The sequence below is a fragment of the Labeo rohita genome, chromosome 16 (genome assembly GCF_022985175.1).
Source record: "Labeo rohita strain BAU-BD-2019 chromosome 16, IGBB_LRoh.1.0, whole genome shotgun sequence".
Taxonomy (NCBI): Eukaryota; Metazoa; Chordata; class Actinopteri; order Cypriniformes; family Cyprinidae; genus Labeo; species Labeo rohita.
Genome location: NC_066884.1, coordinates 35,477,070 through 35,493,117, shown reverse-complemented (window position 1 = coordinate 35,493,117; position 16,048 = coordinate 35,477,070). Strand labels below are relative to the sequence as shown.

Below are 16,048 nucleotides of genomic sequence, written 5' to 3'. Positions count from 1 at the left end.
AAGTGAAACCAAAAAAACGTTATAGAGGTTTAAGTTTATGAAAATGCTTTATGAACAATATTTTATATAAACTATATATTTTATAAAACATGTTGAACTCTAAACTTGCTAAAAAATCAGAAATCTAAACAAGTTGCATTCCAAACCAGTGGTTTGAATTTGTGATTTGCAGAATTTTTTTGTTCTCTTTCAAATATTACAAGAACACACACACACACACACACACACACACAATTTTGTTTTTATGACACACATACAAACCACACTCTGACATCCATAACACACCCACACAATTATAGCTACATTATTTATCCAGTTGGCTCTATAATATGCAAAAGTAGAAAATGTTAAACAAAGGAATAAAGCGTTAAATGTTAAATGGCACTGCAATTAAAAATTGTAGTTTAATGGGTTTCAATGGGGACATTTTTGTCCTTAAAGTCCTGAGAGGAACTATTTTTTGTACCTAGTGCAAAATAGATTTATTAAAGGAAATGGGGGTGAAATAGTAAAATTCCAATAAAAATACACACCTGTGCCAAAATGTATGCAGCTGGCAATAACAAATGATTAAAATAAATAAATAAATAAAAAAAAAAAAAACTGAAATGGACAAAAATGTCCAAAAGGTCACACAAGGGTTAATCACTTGCTCAACAATGGATCCTCTACAGTGAATGGGTGCTGTCACAAAGAGAGTCCAAACAGCTGATAAAAACAGTCCATCAATAAACATTTTAAGTGAAAAGCTGTGTGTTTGTAAGAAAAAAAGTTGTTTTAATCTCAAACCATTGCTTTTAGCCAAAATATATAGTCCTCTATCCATAATATTGCTTTCTCCAGTGAAAAAGTTGTTTACAAGCCAACTTAGTTCTAAACAAGTATGTTGGTGGATTTTGATGTGCAGGTTCAACGGGGAATAGACCTTTTCAGTATGCGTTATTATGGATTATGTACCAGAAGTAAAGGTTTTTGAGTTTTATTGTGATGTTTTTATCAGCTGTTTGGACTTCTTTTGATGGCACCCATTCATTGCAGAGGATCCACTGGTGAGCAAGTGATGTAATCACTTTCTCCAAATCTGATGAAAAAAAAAAATAATAAAACCATCTACATCTTGAATATTATTAGCAAATTTACATTTTTGTGTGAACATTTTTCCTGTAAGAGTGGAGTTGGTGAAGAAAAAAGAAAGACAGAAAAGCAGATAATTATGAAAATATGGCTATTACCCTTTTTTCTTTTCAGTAAAGTTGAATTTTCTGAGCCTGACCAGTGCATATTTATAAAATAATGCAATACAATCGAAGTATTTTCTTAAATTACAGCTTTCTTCTTCTTACCAAAAAAGGCCCTGCTAAATAAAATAAATAAATAAATAAATCAGAAAATGGAGACTTCCGCCATCTAGTGGCAGGCCTGAAACTTAAAAATGTCTGAATGTCACTGCATCAGATGCCAATTAAATTTGTTTTGCTGCTATTTGGACTTCTTGGAATTGATTAAGATTTGTCTTACTGTTTTTTAATTGGTATTTTGTATATTATTTCCAACAATAATAATAATGACAATGAAAACTAAAAACCTTTTTTGTGACACTTTAATTAACCTGATTAACTGTGCTGTGACAAATGCTACAAGTTTTATAATTACAATATAATACTTTAGGCCTGCTTAATACAATAACTGTCTCCATTTCACATGATCACTGTTTATTGTTACCACTGGGTGAGCATTCATATAGATTTTTATTTCATCTCTTTATTTTTTTAAATTTATAAGTGTGAAAAATAGTTTACAGTTTATTTTATAAATAAATTTCAATTAGTCTTTAAATAGTCATCTATTATCAATATGATTTGTGTAGTTTGTTGCAAAATTACCTTTTAGGACACTGGAAACTTTAGGGTGTTACGGTGGCAAACATTTCACTACAACACAAAAATCTTGCTAGATTGGGGTTTACTGGGGTTTTAGTGGAGTTTACTCCCTGATCACAACTCACTGCAATACACTGATGTGTGGACTAGGGAAAAAATAGGATCAGGTACCAGAATTAGTATGTGATGGGACACAAGAGGAGCATGTAACCCAGTCACTAATGAGATTAGACTGGATTATGTCTCTAGACTCTCGATGGAATAAAACGTCTGCAGCACGCTTGGTAGCGACAGGTTGGTCTGTTAATATGCCAAATGATAATAACCAAATGAAGAGAAACAAACCAACAGAACAATTCCACTGAAGTTCAAGAGCTACTGAATCATTCAACCAGGCATTGTATCAAGGTAAATACCTGCTATAGTATTTTTAACAAATTAAATACCAGAACAGATGACTCTTTCTGTCAAAGCTACAGCGATGGTGTTAAGTCTTAAAACCAAACCAACCAGAATTTATAGACTTAATATACAGAACAGTTTGTATTATATTTCATCTATATACCTCAGGCAATAGAGCACCATGTGAAATCTCCATAAAATGGCTACTTATGTACTGTGGTCAGCAGTTGTCTGGACTCTCAAGGGTCTGTTGTGCACATGGAGGTTTTTCTGGGTAACAATCTTCTCTTGTTAATAAATTCTATAAATATATTGCAGTTTTACTGTATCGCTACACAAATGCACTGGTAAACTGAATCAAATGTTGTTTGTAGGTCAGCCCATATTGTGCTCTAAAATCTGCACCATGGACACAGCATGCAGCTGACACTGACCATAAACCCCCATCATCAAAACTGACCTCAGGTAAATCCTAACATTGCAGAAAAACAAAAAACACACAGTTATTGGTTAATTATTATGCAAAAGAAGCAAAGTCGGTTGATTGTTTTTTCAATTGTAATGTAAATGTAGTGTCTCTACCTGTCCAATAGATGGCAGGATAGTTTAGTGAAATGAAAATAGTCTGATAAAATCAAAGTCACATTGCAACTCTCTTTAATCTACAAATTAAGAGGCATTTTGAAAAGTTTATGTCTGAGTTGTTTTTTTTTTTTATTGATTTAAAGGATTTAAAGTGAAAGTTCACCCAGAATTGAACAGTCTGTCATTGATTAGGCACCCTCATGTTGTACGAAACCTCTGTGACTTTCTTTCTTCAGGGGAAAACAAATGACAACATCTTTTTTCCAGTATAGTGAAAGTAAATAGGGTGACAAACAGCACTGGAATCCACTGACTTTCATTGTGCAGACAAAACACACAAAACACACAGACATTTTTCATATCCACATAAGAAAAAAAGTGGTTTAGTATGACATGTAAGTGAGTTAGTAGTGACAGATTTTTCATTTGTAGGTAAACTGTCCTATTAACTGTTTGACTCCATTATCATAGCAAAACAGATTCAGCATTTGCCAAAATGTTAATACTAACGACTTTCAGAAATCTGTAGTTGTCCAGGATGTCAAGCATGTGGCAGGACCAGATGTAAATGCAGACTCAGAGAAAAAGACCAAACCTGTTCCTGTTCAGCGTGAACGCACAAGTGGCCTGTTCAAGAGACTGCTAAAGGCTGAGGGGGAGATTCAAGAACTTAAGATAGAGATTGCAAATCAGAGAGCATCATGGGAGATGCGGTTTGTGGAGCTACAAAAGAGACAGCATATTCTAAAAGACCAGGTATGTGGGTCTAATAATATTTCAGAAATTAAACTCATAAATCCATTATGAATAATGAACCACCTGTGACACTATTGCTTCACCTGCATCACTTCCTTGGTTGCCTGGCCGTTCTTCTAAATTAAAAATGTATGCATGCTTTTTAATAATGCTATAACTGCTTCATTAGTTAATTAATGGGGATGCAAATTGAACTAGCAATGCTCATGGGTTGCAGTACCTAAAAATGCTTTGTGTAATGACAATGTGGCATCACTTTATCACCAAATGCTGTTAGCATCAAGGTAGATAAGCTGGAATGCTAACCGCTATAACGAAACCCACACAAATAGCGTGTTTTGTCAAAATATCTATATTAATCGTGTTAATACAGACATAATGCTTGAGTGTGATATTTTGTAGGACAGTTAAAAAAACAACTACGTACATAAAAACCAAGACATTTTACCCCCTTGTGTCTGAAACTATGTGCGTTTATATTTACAGTGCTCTTCTGTCCTTCTGAAAGATTTCACAGTGGATTCAAGTAGCTCACACAAATGTAACCAATCCTTCAAGGTGCGAATTTTCACAGGCAAAATCTAGGGTTTCTAAATAGGAATCCTCATGATCGGAATTTCATGTGAAAACGAAAGATTTTCCCAAACAGATTTTGCAACACTACTTGGTTTAAAAGTGACATGTGAGCAGTGCTACTACACTATTAATAATATAAAATATAGATCAAAATTGATCCAGACAAAGCTACACAACCACTGCAGCATTGAGAAACACATCGTAGTGGTGTTTTATTCCTGAATTATTACGTTTTGAACAATTAGACTTATTTAATTTCTGAATGAATCAGTTGAGTGAATGATTCAATGACTCCATCATAACTACGATCACTTGTTTGATTTATAAATAAATTTGCATGTTTAAACAAATAGGTTGGGTGAATAATTCAGTGACTCCAACATAAATATGGTCACTTTTTATATGCATTGTTAGATCATGTCCCCACGCCAGACAATTGGGATCCAGCCCCGGACACCAGATCCTGTCAGAAAATATCAGTCTTTCGGTAACAGGACAACTAGTCAGCAAGCTGTAGTTACCCCAACCCCACTAACAAAAGATGCAGGACTCTAACCCACAGTAGATGCGGGACTCTAACCCACAATAACAGCAGGTTTCTGTCAGTTATGAAGTTGACCGATGGAAGCCAGAGATGAGCAGAAGCAGGAGACGAAGTGATGATGGTAAAAAGGGTATAACAGAATTTATTGAACAGTTTTAGTTGCGTATGTCTCAATGTTCAGACTTCGTCTGAGGAGTACAGCTCAAAGAACAATGATATATCAAACGGATTCAACATCCCATAAACCTTGAATTTCCATAAACATCCCTGTTATCTATTTCTTAGACCAAACAATTCATGAAACCCCGCAATCATGGAACTGAACAATAATGAAAATGCATAAGCAAGGAAAATAATAAGAAATATAAAATATAAAAACATATAAATGAATAATATATATGAATAAATGAATAAATGATAAATACTTAAATAATCAAATAAATAATTAAATATGAATTATGTGAATGATTAATGATTATAAAATGATTATTAAATGATTATGTAAATAAATGATTATAAATGAAATTAAAAACAAACATAAAATTTAAACACAACACAATAATTTGCATGTAAGGATCTAAGGATCCTTCACTCCCCCCTCTTAATCATATATGATTGAATTAAATGATTATTGCAAACGAACTTTCATTATCTTTACTAAAACATACTTTGAAAAGTTTGGGTGATCAGGCCATACTCTTCCCTTCTACATGTTCAGAAGAGCAGGTCATTTCCGTTATCCCGCGTACCAGCGTCAGTTGGGGAAGTGTGTTGTCTAGCATTGGATGATGGCCTGAATGTGAAAGGCCTTGTGACAATCAAATGTCTGATAAGACAAATCAACACCTTAGTAGTAATGCATAAGAACAAATGATGATTAAAGCTGAAATTACCACTACTACAGGTGCTTTTAAATGATCCCAAATTGGTCCCAATATCGATTGAAACCATGTGTCCCAATCAGATGAGAAAAGGCTGTTATCTTCATTAAGTTTAGTTACTTGCTCATGCAGGACCTTAGCTAAATTACGGACTGTCTTTCTGGCATTGTCTGGAATGTATGAGCAACATTCAGTTGCAAACACTTTGCAAGTCCCGCCTTGGGAAGCTAAGACTATGTCAAGAGCCATTCGATTTTGCAAAACAACCTTTCTCATTGTATGTATTTCGTCTGAAATATTAGCAATTGAAATGAGTGTGATATTGGCTGTAGCTTCAAATGCTTCATGTAATGCTTGTAATTCATTTTGTAAATCAGTTACTTCTAAGAATGGAAGTAATCTTCCTAACCATTTTTCAGTCTCAGAAAGTGAACGTTTAGTACGTGTCATGATTAAATGGTGTTTCACATAATCCTCTGGCACTATTCGCATTGCTGGTAAGAGATAGGCCAAAAAACATCTACCTACCCATCCCTTAGGAAGGAATGGATAAGCCTTGTCACCACAAACAAAGTGTGAAGCATGAATCAGCATTTTTGAACAAATCCGTTGAGTAAATGTGACTGCAGTGACTGCATCAGAAATACAATCACTTGTTTTATTTGCATGTTTGAACAAATAGGTTGAGTGAATAATTCAGTGACTCCAACATAAAGATGGCCACTTCTTCATCTGAGTGAATCAGCATTTTTAAAAAACTAAGCTGAGCAAATGATTCAGTGTCTCCATCGTAAAGATGGTCACTTTTTTATCTGCATGAATCGCTATTTTTGAACAAATCAGTTGAGTGAATGATTCAGTGACTCCATCATAAATATGGTCACTTTTTTATATGCATGAATCAGCATTTTTGAACAAATCATTTGAGTAAATGATTCAGTGACTGTATCAGAAATACAGTCACTTGTTTCATTTATAAATGAATTTGCATGTTTGAACAAATAGGTTGAGTGAATAATTCAGTGACTCCAACATAAAGATGGTCACTTCTTCATCTGAGTGAATCAGCATTTTTGAAAACCTAAGCTGAGCAAATGATTTAGTGTCTCCATTGTAAAGATGGTCACTTGTTTAATTTCTGAATGAACTGCATTTTTTGAAGTCAGTTCAGTGAATGATTCAGTGACTCCATCATAAAGATGATCACTTGTTTATCTAAATGAATCAGCATTTTTGGACAAATCAGTTTATAGAATGATTCAGTGGCTCCATCATAAAGATGTTAACTTGTTTCAGAAATTTCTGAATGAATCAACATTTTTTAACAAATTGGATAAGTAAATGATTCAGTGACTCCATCATAAAGATGGTTGCTTGTTTAATTTATTAATGAATTAGAATTTTTGAACTAATCATTTGGGTGAATGATTCAGTGACTCATCATAAAGATGGTCACTTGTTTTTTTTATTTATTTATTTTTAAAATAAATCAGTATTTTTGAACAAATTGGTTGCAGAAATAATTCCTGACTAACTTAAATAGTCACTTCATTGCAGTGTGAGAACAGACAAGATTTGAGTGAAACTTTTTTAATTTGTATTTTAATTGTGTTATGTGATCTTTTCAGCTGACCTCTGAGATTCTGGTAAGGACTGGAATGCTGTACAGAGACACAGATTCAGAAGAAACAAATGAAGTCTTTCTAGAGTCTGGCTTGGAGAATGGACTTTATTCTGAGGAGAAGGACAATGAATGTTCTAGTAAGAGCTTCCTTTGGTGGGCTGTCTGGATGTTAAAACTGCACTTGTGTGAGGATAACTGAAATCAAATAAAATGTAACAAATGAGACCATCTCTTCCAACTTTCCACAGGTGGTCTCAGACACCAGCAAAAGGGACCTGATGTGGAATTGCTTAGAGATGGTGTTGACCAAAAAAGTTTGTGCAGCAGTCAAACCTCCTGCCCATCAGACTCCAGAGCCACTTCTGCCATGTCTAACATCAGGTATCTCTGACATGTCCATGCATGCCCTGCTCCTGTCATTGAAAGGTGCTGTCACAATAAAGTGTTTCAGAGAACTGTCATAAACAGAAATATCTAACTGTGGAATGCAGTGACTGACCAATCAAACGCACATATTCCAGAAAGCTGTGTAATAATCATTTATGAATCCCTCTTTGGATATGAGTATAGTGTTCTGTGTTAAATCTAGCTGATGTCCAAACTATACAAGTGCATCTCAATAAATTAGAATGTCATGGAAAAGTTCATTTATTTCAGTAATTCAACTCAAATTGTGAAACTCATGTATTAATTAAATTCAATGCACACAGACTGAAGTAGTTTAAGTCTTTGGTTCTTTTAATTGTGATGATTTTGGCTCACATTTAACAAAAACCCACCAATTCATTATCTCAACAAATTAGAATATGGTGACATACCGATCAGCTAATCAACTCAAAACACCTTCAAAGGTTTCCTGAGCCTTCAAAATGGTCTCTCAGTTTGGTTCACTAGGCTACACAATCATGGGGAAGACTGCTGATCTGACAATTGTCCAGAAGACAATCATTGACACAAGGAGGGTAAGCCACAAACATTCATTGCCAAAGAAGCTGCCTGTTTACAGAGTGCTGTATCCAAGCATGTTAACAGAAAGCTGAGTGGAAGGAAAAAGTGTGAAAGAAAAAGATGCACAACCAACCGAGAGAATTGCAGCCTTGAGAGTCTTGTCAAGCAAAACTGATTCAAAAATTTGGGTGAACTTCACAAGGAATGGACTGAGGCTGGGGTTAAAGCATCAAGAGCCACCACATACAGACATGTCAAGGAGTTTGGCTACAGTTGTCGTATTCCTCTTGTTAAGCCTCTCTTGAACCACAGCCAACTCAGAGCTTCCTTCTGCTGACCAGCTTTTTAAAGATGCTGATTTCATTTTCCAGCAGGATTTGGCACCTGCCCACACTGCCAAAAGCACCAAAAGTTGGTTAAATGACCATGGTGTTGGTGTGCTTGACTTGCCAGCAAACTCACCAGACCTGAACCCCATAGAGAATCTATGGGGTACTGTCAGGAGGAAAATGAGAAACAAGAGTCCAAAAAATGCAGATGAGCTGAAGGCCACTGTCAAAGAAACCTGGGCTTCCATACCACCTCATCAGTGCCACAGACTGATCACCTCCATGCCACGCTGAATTGAGGCAGTAATTAAAGCAAAAGGAGCCCCTACCAAGTATTGAGTGCATATACAGTAAATTAACATACTTTCCAGAAGGCCATCAATTCACTAAAAATGTTTTTTTTATTGGTCTTATGAAGTATTCTAATTTGTTGAGATAGTGAATTGGTGGGTTTTTGTTAAATGTGAGCCAAAATCATCACAATTAAAAGAACCAAAGAATTAAACTACTTCAGTCTGTGTGCACTGAATTTATTTAATACACGAGTTTCACAATTTGAGTTGAATTACTGAAACTGAATTACTGAAATAACTTTTCCACAACATTCTAATTTATTGAGATGCACCTGTATATCATATTTGTGCTTGCATGACCTCCTTCTTCAGTGTAAGGTCTTGGAGGAGCGGAGGAGGACCTCATCGAGTATTTGTACCCCATTCCCCCTTGGATCTGAAGATTGGGCACAGGGTCCGAATCATGTTATCCTCTGGACGCATCAGCACTGGTACTTTACGCTACCTGGGCAACATGCACAACTCTTCTGAATACCATCTTGGCGTAGAGCTGGAGTTGGCTGATAATGGACAACATGATGGCACCTATGAAGGACTACGCTACTTTGACTGGTATGATAATTTTTTCTTGCCTACAGCAATTCAGATGATATTTAACCCTTAAATGCATGAATGTTTCGCCAATCACTATTACATATTTGGGACTTTAGCGACCTGGGACTCTATATCCAGCATGGATAGATCTCTAACTGCTGCAATGGCAAAAATTCTCTTGGTATTTTAAAGGGGTCATCGGATGCTAAGTTCACTTTTTCATGTTGTTTGATATGTTGACAGTGTGTGTACAAATCTACCCTATAATGATAAAAATCCATGCAGTGGTTTTTAATTAATCTGTAAAAAAAATATCCCCTTTTTCAAATCGAGCCGTTCTCAGATGCCTGTCGGTGTGCCGTCACATCCACAGAGGCCACTCCCACGATAGTTGATTGACATGAGCTCTTACCTCAGACCTGCTGTCAACAGTCCAGTAACTTTCCTTGTTTCGATGCTGGAGTAGGGATGTAAGTTAGACAAGAATATCACCGATTGAGCGATTGAGGTGTTGTGTTGCTGGATGTAATAATGAACATAGTGGTCGGCATTTACTCCTGACATCTGAGCCGCTGAAGATGCAGTCGATTACATTTGTTTGTGAAGGGAATGTGCCTCCCGATCTACATATATCAGTGTATGTTTGGGCAAATCATTCATCATCCAGCTTCACCTACAGCAGAAGTGTGTATAAGTGTTTTTTTATGAATCTTTGCGATCGCCTTTCCTTATAACGTGGTAGATAGGAAGTTTAGCGGCTAAACGCGGCTAAATGCGGCTAAAGTAAACAAGATCATCATTCCATAGAGAGCAGAGCTCATTTGCATTTAAAGGAGCAACCCCTTAGAATGAGATGATTTTTGCAGAGCTCATTTTGACAAGGTAAAAAGGGTGTTGTTTTACAAAACCATTGAGAATTTTTAATCAAAGTATATTAGAGACTTTTCTAAATGCGACTATATAAATGCGATCATTCATCATTCATCATTCATTCACTTTTCATTAAGACCCTAAAGAATCATATCAACTTGTGGAAAATGGGGATCCGATGACCCCTTTAAGAACAATTACAGAAGAATAAAACAAAGCATATTTCGTTACATTTTGAATCCTAGAAGGATATAATTTGAGCAGATGATTGTACCATTGCCGTCATCGTCAGGGCGCACTTCTACAGTACATTCAGCATCTGGCTCATTTTTGCGATCTCAACCATATCAGTGATCAGATATCAGTGACTTCACAATCAATAGTTTGATTGTTGGCAGCTTATTCACCACATCCACCAACAAATGACAGTGACGTTTATATTTTATGGAATACAGTAATTGCTCTGCAGTATAGCCAGTTAAACCAGTTAAATTTTTGCTGATGATGTTCATTTGTTTTATGCCTGTGGTGATTATGAGTGAAACATCACGTCATTATTGTCTATTAAACAGTGCCACCTTGTGGAATAATGGTGAATTGCATGTATTGAGTCATCAGATATTTGAATTTTTTTGCGCAGAAAAAAAAGTACTTACACTAATGCACACCTCGGGTCTAGTGACCCTATACAGTTTTTACAAAAAACAAACAAACAAACAAACAAACAAAAAAATCAGAAAACAGACATTCTTTTTAATTGTAATATTTTTTTTCTTGTTATATTGTTTATAATGAATGGATAGGAATACTAAGAAAGTTGATGTCTAACTTTAGGGAGAGAGTAAACAGACGTCCTGGGTCACTAAAGACCTGAGGTATGCATTTAAGGGTTCATATTTAAACGAGGATACCATATCAAAACTTTACCATATCAAACCTTTCTGGTGATATATTGCCTTTAAGACAGTGGTTTTTGGACTAGCGACCCCCTATTCATTATCCAGATCTTGCTTACTGCACCCGTGGAAAAAAAATAAAAATAAAATAAACAAACAAAAAAAAAAACCTGTAGGCTATTCTCTTCCCAGGACAGTTGGAATATCATTATCATTACCCTGCTTGTCAGAAGCAGCAGTCAATCAGCACTCTTATTATTTTTCCAGTGGAATTAATAGCAAGGGAACAAAAGCAAAAGCACTTATCTTTATTGTCTGGTTTGTTTAGCAATATCAGATTTTATATGCATCTGAATGTTGTGTTTTGTGTTACAGAAACCAGTACTAAAGTAAAGAGTTATTACTTTGGAAATGATAAACCATCTTGTCTAGTCACATTGGTGTAAACTGGCAGGTTTCATACCCTGTCTACACCAGATAAGAATGGTGCATCAAAAGCAAACAAGCCATTATTATCAGTGATACTGGCTGCGTTCAAAAGCTTATACAGCTGACTTCTTGCCTTGCTGCCCTATGGGGCATCGGCTTTGCAGGCGGCGTTTGTGAACGAACGCACCTCACAAACTGACTTCAGATAGACTTCTGAGGCAGCATAACAGTTTAGTGATCTACAACAAAATAGAGATAGCTTTGGTGACAACTAAGCAGATATTTGATTACTACAGTGCTAATTTATTGTTAGAAATGACATCAAAAGTGGAAAAACTGACCACCATCTTAACCATAACCACCATAACATAGGCACCGAAGGATACATGCTTTCTTCAAATATCGATAAGATGAAGGTATCTCAGCAGACAAGATGGATTCAGATGTGCCTTACTGCCTTTCTTACCTCAGCATGCTGCCTGTGGAGGCAGTATTATTCAGCTTTTGGATGCAGCCACTGCCTACACTAGTCATCGACAGCAAAGACATGCTTGTATTTCTGTTCTATAGTAACATTTGCTTTGATGCTTCCAGTGTAGAGAGCCAATGTTAGAATGTTGCAGACCACATTCTTTTGTAAATAGTTACAAGTTTTAGCTCGTCTTGTTGTGAACCTTTGGTGAAAATAAAAGAAAAACAAAACAGGGGTTCTGGAGTAATGTTGTTTAAAAAAAAAGTATACATTGTCTTTTCTGTCTTTTCTGTCCTTCTGATATTCCTTTTCCTCTTTCTCTTCAGTGATCCCGGACATGGTGCGTTTGTAGCGTTCAGTAAACTGTTAATGGCTTTGGGAGTAGATGCTCTTATTGGAACGTAAGAGTGTCTCAACATAAGAGTGAAGACACTCCAGGCCACTCCAGGCCACTCAAGGCCACTCTTGCAACAGTTTGCTGTATGGATCAACAGAAGAGCGCTGCAATGATGATGTTTTTTTGTAGGCGTAACATCACCCTGGTTCCTCTGACAAAAACACATTATTACAGTAAGAAGTAAAAATGTAGGCTATACCACAGTCACATGACTTCAGTGTCGCCAGCATTAATCTACCAACTCATTCAGTTTATTATTTAAAAATATGAAACTTTCCCTGAAAGTTTGAGTTTGAATAGTATGCAGTAGTGTGATTATAAACACAATGAGGCTGTGAAAATGCGTAGTGAGTAGATTAGTTTACCTGTTCGGTTTGGAGACAGTCTCTGTAGGCTTTTTTAGCTACTTGTTAGCAACTGCCTTTATCAAGACAAGTAAAGCTTTAAAAACACTAGGGGTTTTATTGATGTATTTTATTTTGTAGAATAAAACATGACAATATCTTGAGCTTAGGTTCACCACCCATTCAAAAAACCCACTGACTTCAGGACGATGGAACTGGAAGTGTTAAAATGCTAACTTTTTTCTTTCTTTCTGGTATGTCATACCTGCAGCACAACTTGTGTGTAGTGTAACTTTACTAGAACTTGTTACTGGCAAACTGGTGACCTTATATGTTACCTTAAAGGTGAAGTGGGTAATTTCTGCACTACTTGAGTCATCAAATGTGATAGCAAAACCGGTGACTGTTTTCACCCAAAAACATTTAATCTCACCCCAAAATTGTGCCATTGGATGCACATGGTAGCAATGTTTTGAAAGTGGCAGTGACCTTTGAAGGAGTCATCGGATGCAAAGTTTACTTTTTCATATTGTTTGAACATTAATGTGTGTTGGCAGTGTATGTACACATCTACCCTATAATGATATTTTTTTTAATTAATCTCTGCAATCACCTTTTCTAATAACATGCTAGTTAGCAAGTTTATTGGCTAAACGCGGCTAAAATAAACAGGCTTGTCACTCCGCAGAGAGAAGAGAGGGGCGGGGCGAGCAGAGCTCATTTAAAGCAACCTCGACCAGAACAGGATAATTTTTGTAGAGCTGATTTTGGCAAGGTAAAAAGGGTGTTGTTTTACACAACCATTGAAAATTTTTAACCAAAGTATATTATAGACTTTTCATTAAGACCCTAAAGAATCATATCAACTTGTGGAAAATGGGCATCTGATGACCCCTTTAAATGTAGTGGCTACCTGGTCTTTCTGCTTATTAGGCTGGGATAGGACGATGTGTTTTACCAAAATATGACACACTTCACCTTTAAATAGCAAACAAACTTAGAAAAACATAAAATAATAAGATTTCAGATATTCTCGGTTTAGATGCTTTTTGTGGGTTTCTCTGACCTGTAGACCTGTAATCCCCATTTAGTGTGAAAACATAAGTATTTTACAAGGTGGTGATTTCATATGGACTTTTACAATGTGAATCATATGAAAACGTGATTTTTAGAAAACAAGTAAGCATGAAGCTACTCCCCTGAACCTAAACTCAATGGGGTGTAAGCATATCATACAGAAAAGTACTAATTAGCCACCAATCCTGCATGTATGTAGATTTAAATGTAAATATATTTACAAATTGCCATGAGATTGTTTTGGAATCTGCACTTTTTCTCATTATACTTATGACTGTTGGGGAAATTCAAATATATACTACAGTATCAGCAGGGCTGAGATAAGCAGACTCATTAGCTTAAACAGATCAAATTACCCAAAGTATTTCCATACAAGGAAAAGGTATGTGTAAAAGAGTGATGATGAGCGATGTTCAAATTCTGTGGAATTCTGTTGACAAGCATTCCATGCAGGTTTGCTTATTGCCAATATCCGTTAATGCAAATGAAGGGGTTGGGTTCGAGTCTGAGTCGAGTCCAAGTCTTTTACCAATTGAGTCCGAGACAAGTCCGAGTCCAAAATGGGCCGAGTCGGACTCAAGTCCGAGTCCCAAAGGGCCGAGTCCGAGTCGAGTCCGTCCGAGTCCAAGGAAACACTACTGTTTGTCAGTATCTTAACATTGTTTTAATCCAGGGGTGCCCAAACTCGGTCAGGTGTCCTACAGATTTTAGCTCCAGCCCCAATCAGACACACCTGAACCAGCTAATCAAGCTCTTACTAGGCATACTAGAAACCCCCTGGCAGGTGTGTTGAGGCAAGTTGGAGCTAAACCAAGGACCAGGACCGAGTTTGGGCACCCCTGTTTTTAACCTTTACAACTAGAAAAATGCAATGTCAGTTGAAATGTAAGAAAAGCAAACCTCTAGTGGATCTTGCCATTTTGATTTTTGATTTCACAACATCTCATAAGTGTCCATGCTCTGCTTAGCAAACTTAAAGTCATGCAACAGAAGTTATGGCTGATCTATGTAATGTGACATATTTTAGAGTGAAACAGGTTTTAGAATGTGAAAAATTATAGGGCGGGACTTGACTTTATTCATCGATGTAGTAAATGTATAAATTCAAGGGTGGGGGTAAAGGAGTAGGTATCTTGGTGAATGGGACCTTAAGAGCAGAAAACATGTAGCCTCTTGCAGCACCTCTTTTATTTCGGATTGTGGCTGTGTGTGTTTTGGGTTGTATATGACTTTTTTTTTTTTTCTTGAATGAAAATGAGGTTGTGAGGGATAAACCTAGTCTTTACAATGGCACACACTGTGTATAAAGCCCTACCTATACTTTCCATAAGTCACAGCAAACTCACACCTGTTTTATTTTTGAATGCATTTATAGTTACATTAATTACAATAAATTACATTATATAAGGAATAATTGATGATGGGCCATTTAATTATTAGAAAATCATGCACACCCAAGATGGTTTTGGACCCATAAAAACTGTTGCTGCAAAGATGTTAGAAAAATTATTTTTCTTTCAAGCTAGAAACTGCCACCATGTTTAAATAATAATAATTTCAATACAGAAAAAACTAATCAACTCAATGCAAGTAAAACATTCAAGAGCTCAAGCAAAAGTAAACACTCCAAGTCAAACTTACAAAGCAAAAGTATTAATACATATATTAATCAAAAATACAAATGAAATAATTTTTTTTTTTTTTTTTTTTTTTTTTAGGTCTATTTTTAACAAATAGCTAAATTACAGGTGTATACTTAGATGACAAAAGGGCATTTTTGTTAATTTTAGCACACTGTTTTTTTTTTAATGTAGGTCTATATAAAGGCTATTACAGAAATAGACTACAGACATTTCATGAAGTAATAAATGTTAAAATAAAACACTGCAAAATCTTCACTGTATACATTAAAGATAATTCTTATTACAGTTAATAAGTGATTCAGTCAAGAACAGTGAGTGATTTTCTCTTTTTCTTTTGTTGTTTGATTATTGTTTGACGTGGTCGGCTGCTGCAGGTTTAAGCTGCTGTCGCTTTAAGATCTGACGCACAGATCAAATATTTTGAGGCATCAGTATTTCTCCCAGCTGTTCAGCTTTACTTAAGACAAAACCGACTTCATTTACATGAATAGTCTCCAATACGAGCATG

The 16,048-nt window shown here is 35.9% G+C and overlaps 1 protein-coding gene across 1 annotated transcript; it reads left to right on the top strand.

Annotated features, from left to right (window-relative positions):
* Nucleotides 1-2,141: 2,141 nt before the first annotated feature.
* On the top strand, nt 2,142-14,383 carry LOC127178458 (CAP-Gly domain-containing linker protein 4). The gene is made up of 8 exons (XM_051131346.1): nt 2,142-2,288; nt 2,451-2,556; nt 2,657-2,747; nt 3,397-3,623; nt 7,253-7,385; nt 7,497-7,629; nt 9,191-9,430; nt 12,406-14,383. Exons 2-8 carry the CDS (start codon nt 2,482-2,484, stop codon nt 12,482-12,484), a joined length of 978 nt encoding a protein of 325 aa, XP_050987303.1. The 5' UTR covers nt 2,142-2,288; nt 2,451-2,481; the 3' UTR covers nt 12,485-14,383.
* The last annotated feature ends 1,665 nt before the right edge of the window (nt 14,384-16,048 follow it).

Excerpts from the sequence above, each read along its gene's own strand:
- LOC127178458 (XM_051131346.1), top strand. The coding sequence starts at position 2,482 with ATGGCTACTTATGTACTGTGGTCAGCAGTTGTCTGGACTCTCAAGGGT. Across the intron at positions 2,748-3,396 it reads ATCATCAAAACTGACCTCAG|TTGTCCAGGATGTCAAGCAT; the intron begins GTAAATCCTAAC and ends AGAAATCTGTAG. Across the intron at positions 3,624-7,252 it reads AGCATATTCTAAAAGACCAG|CTGACCTCTGAGATTCTGGT; the intron begins GTATGTGGGTCT and ends TGATCTTTTCAG.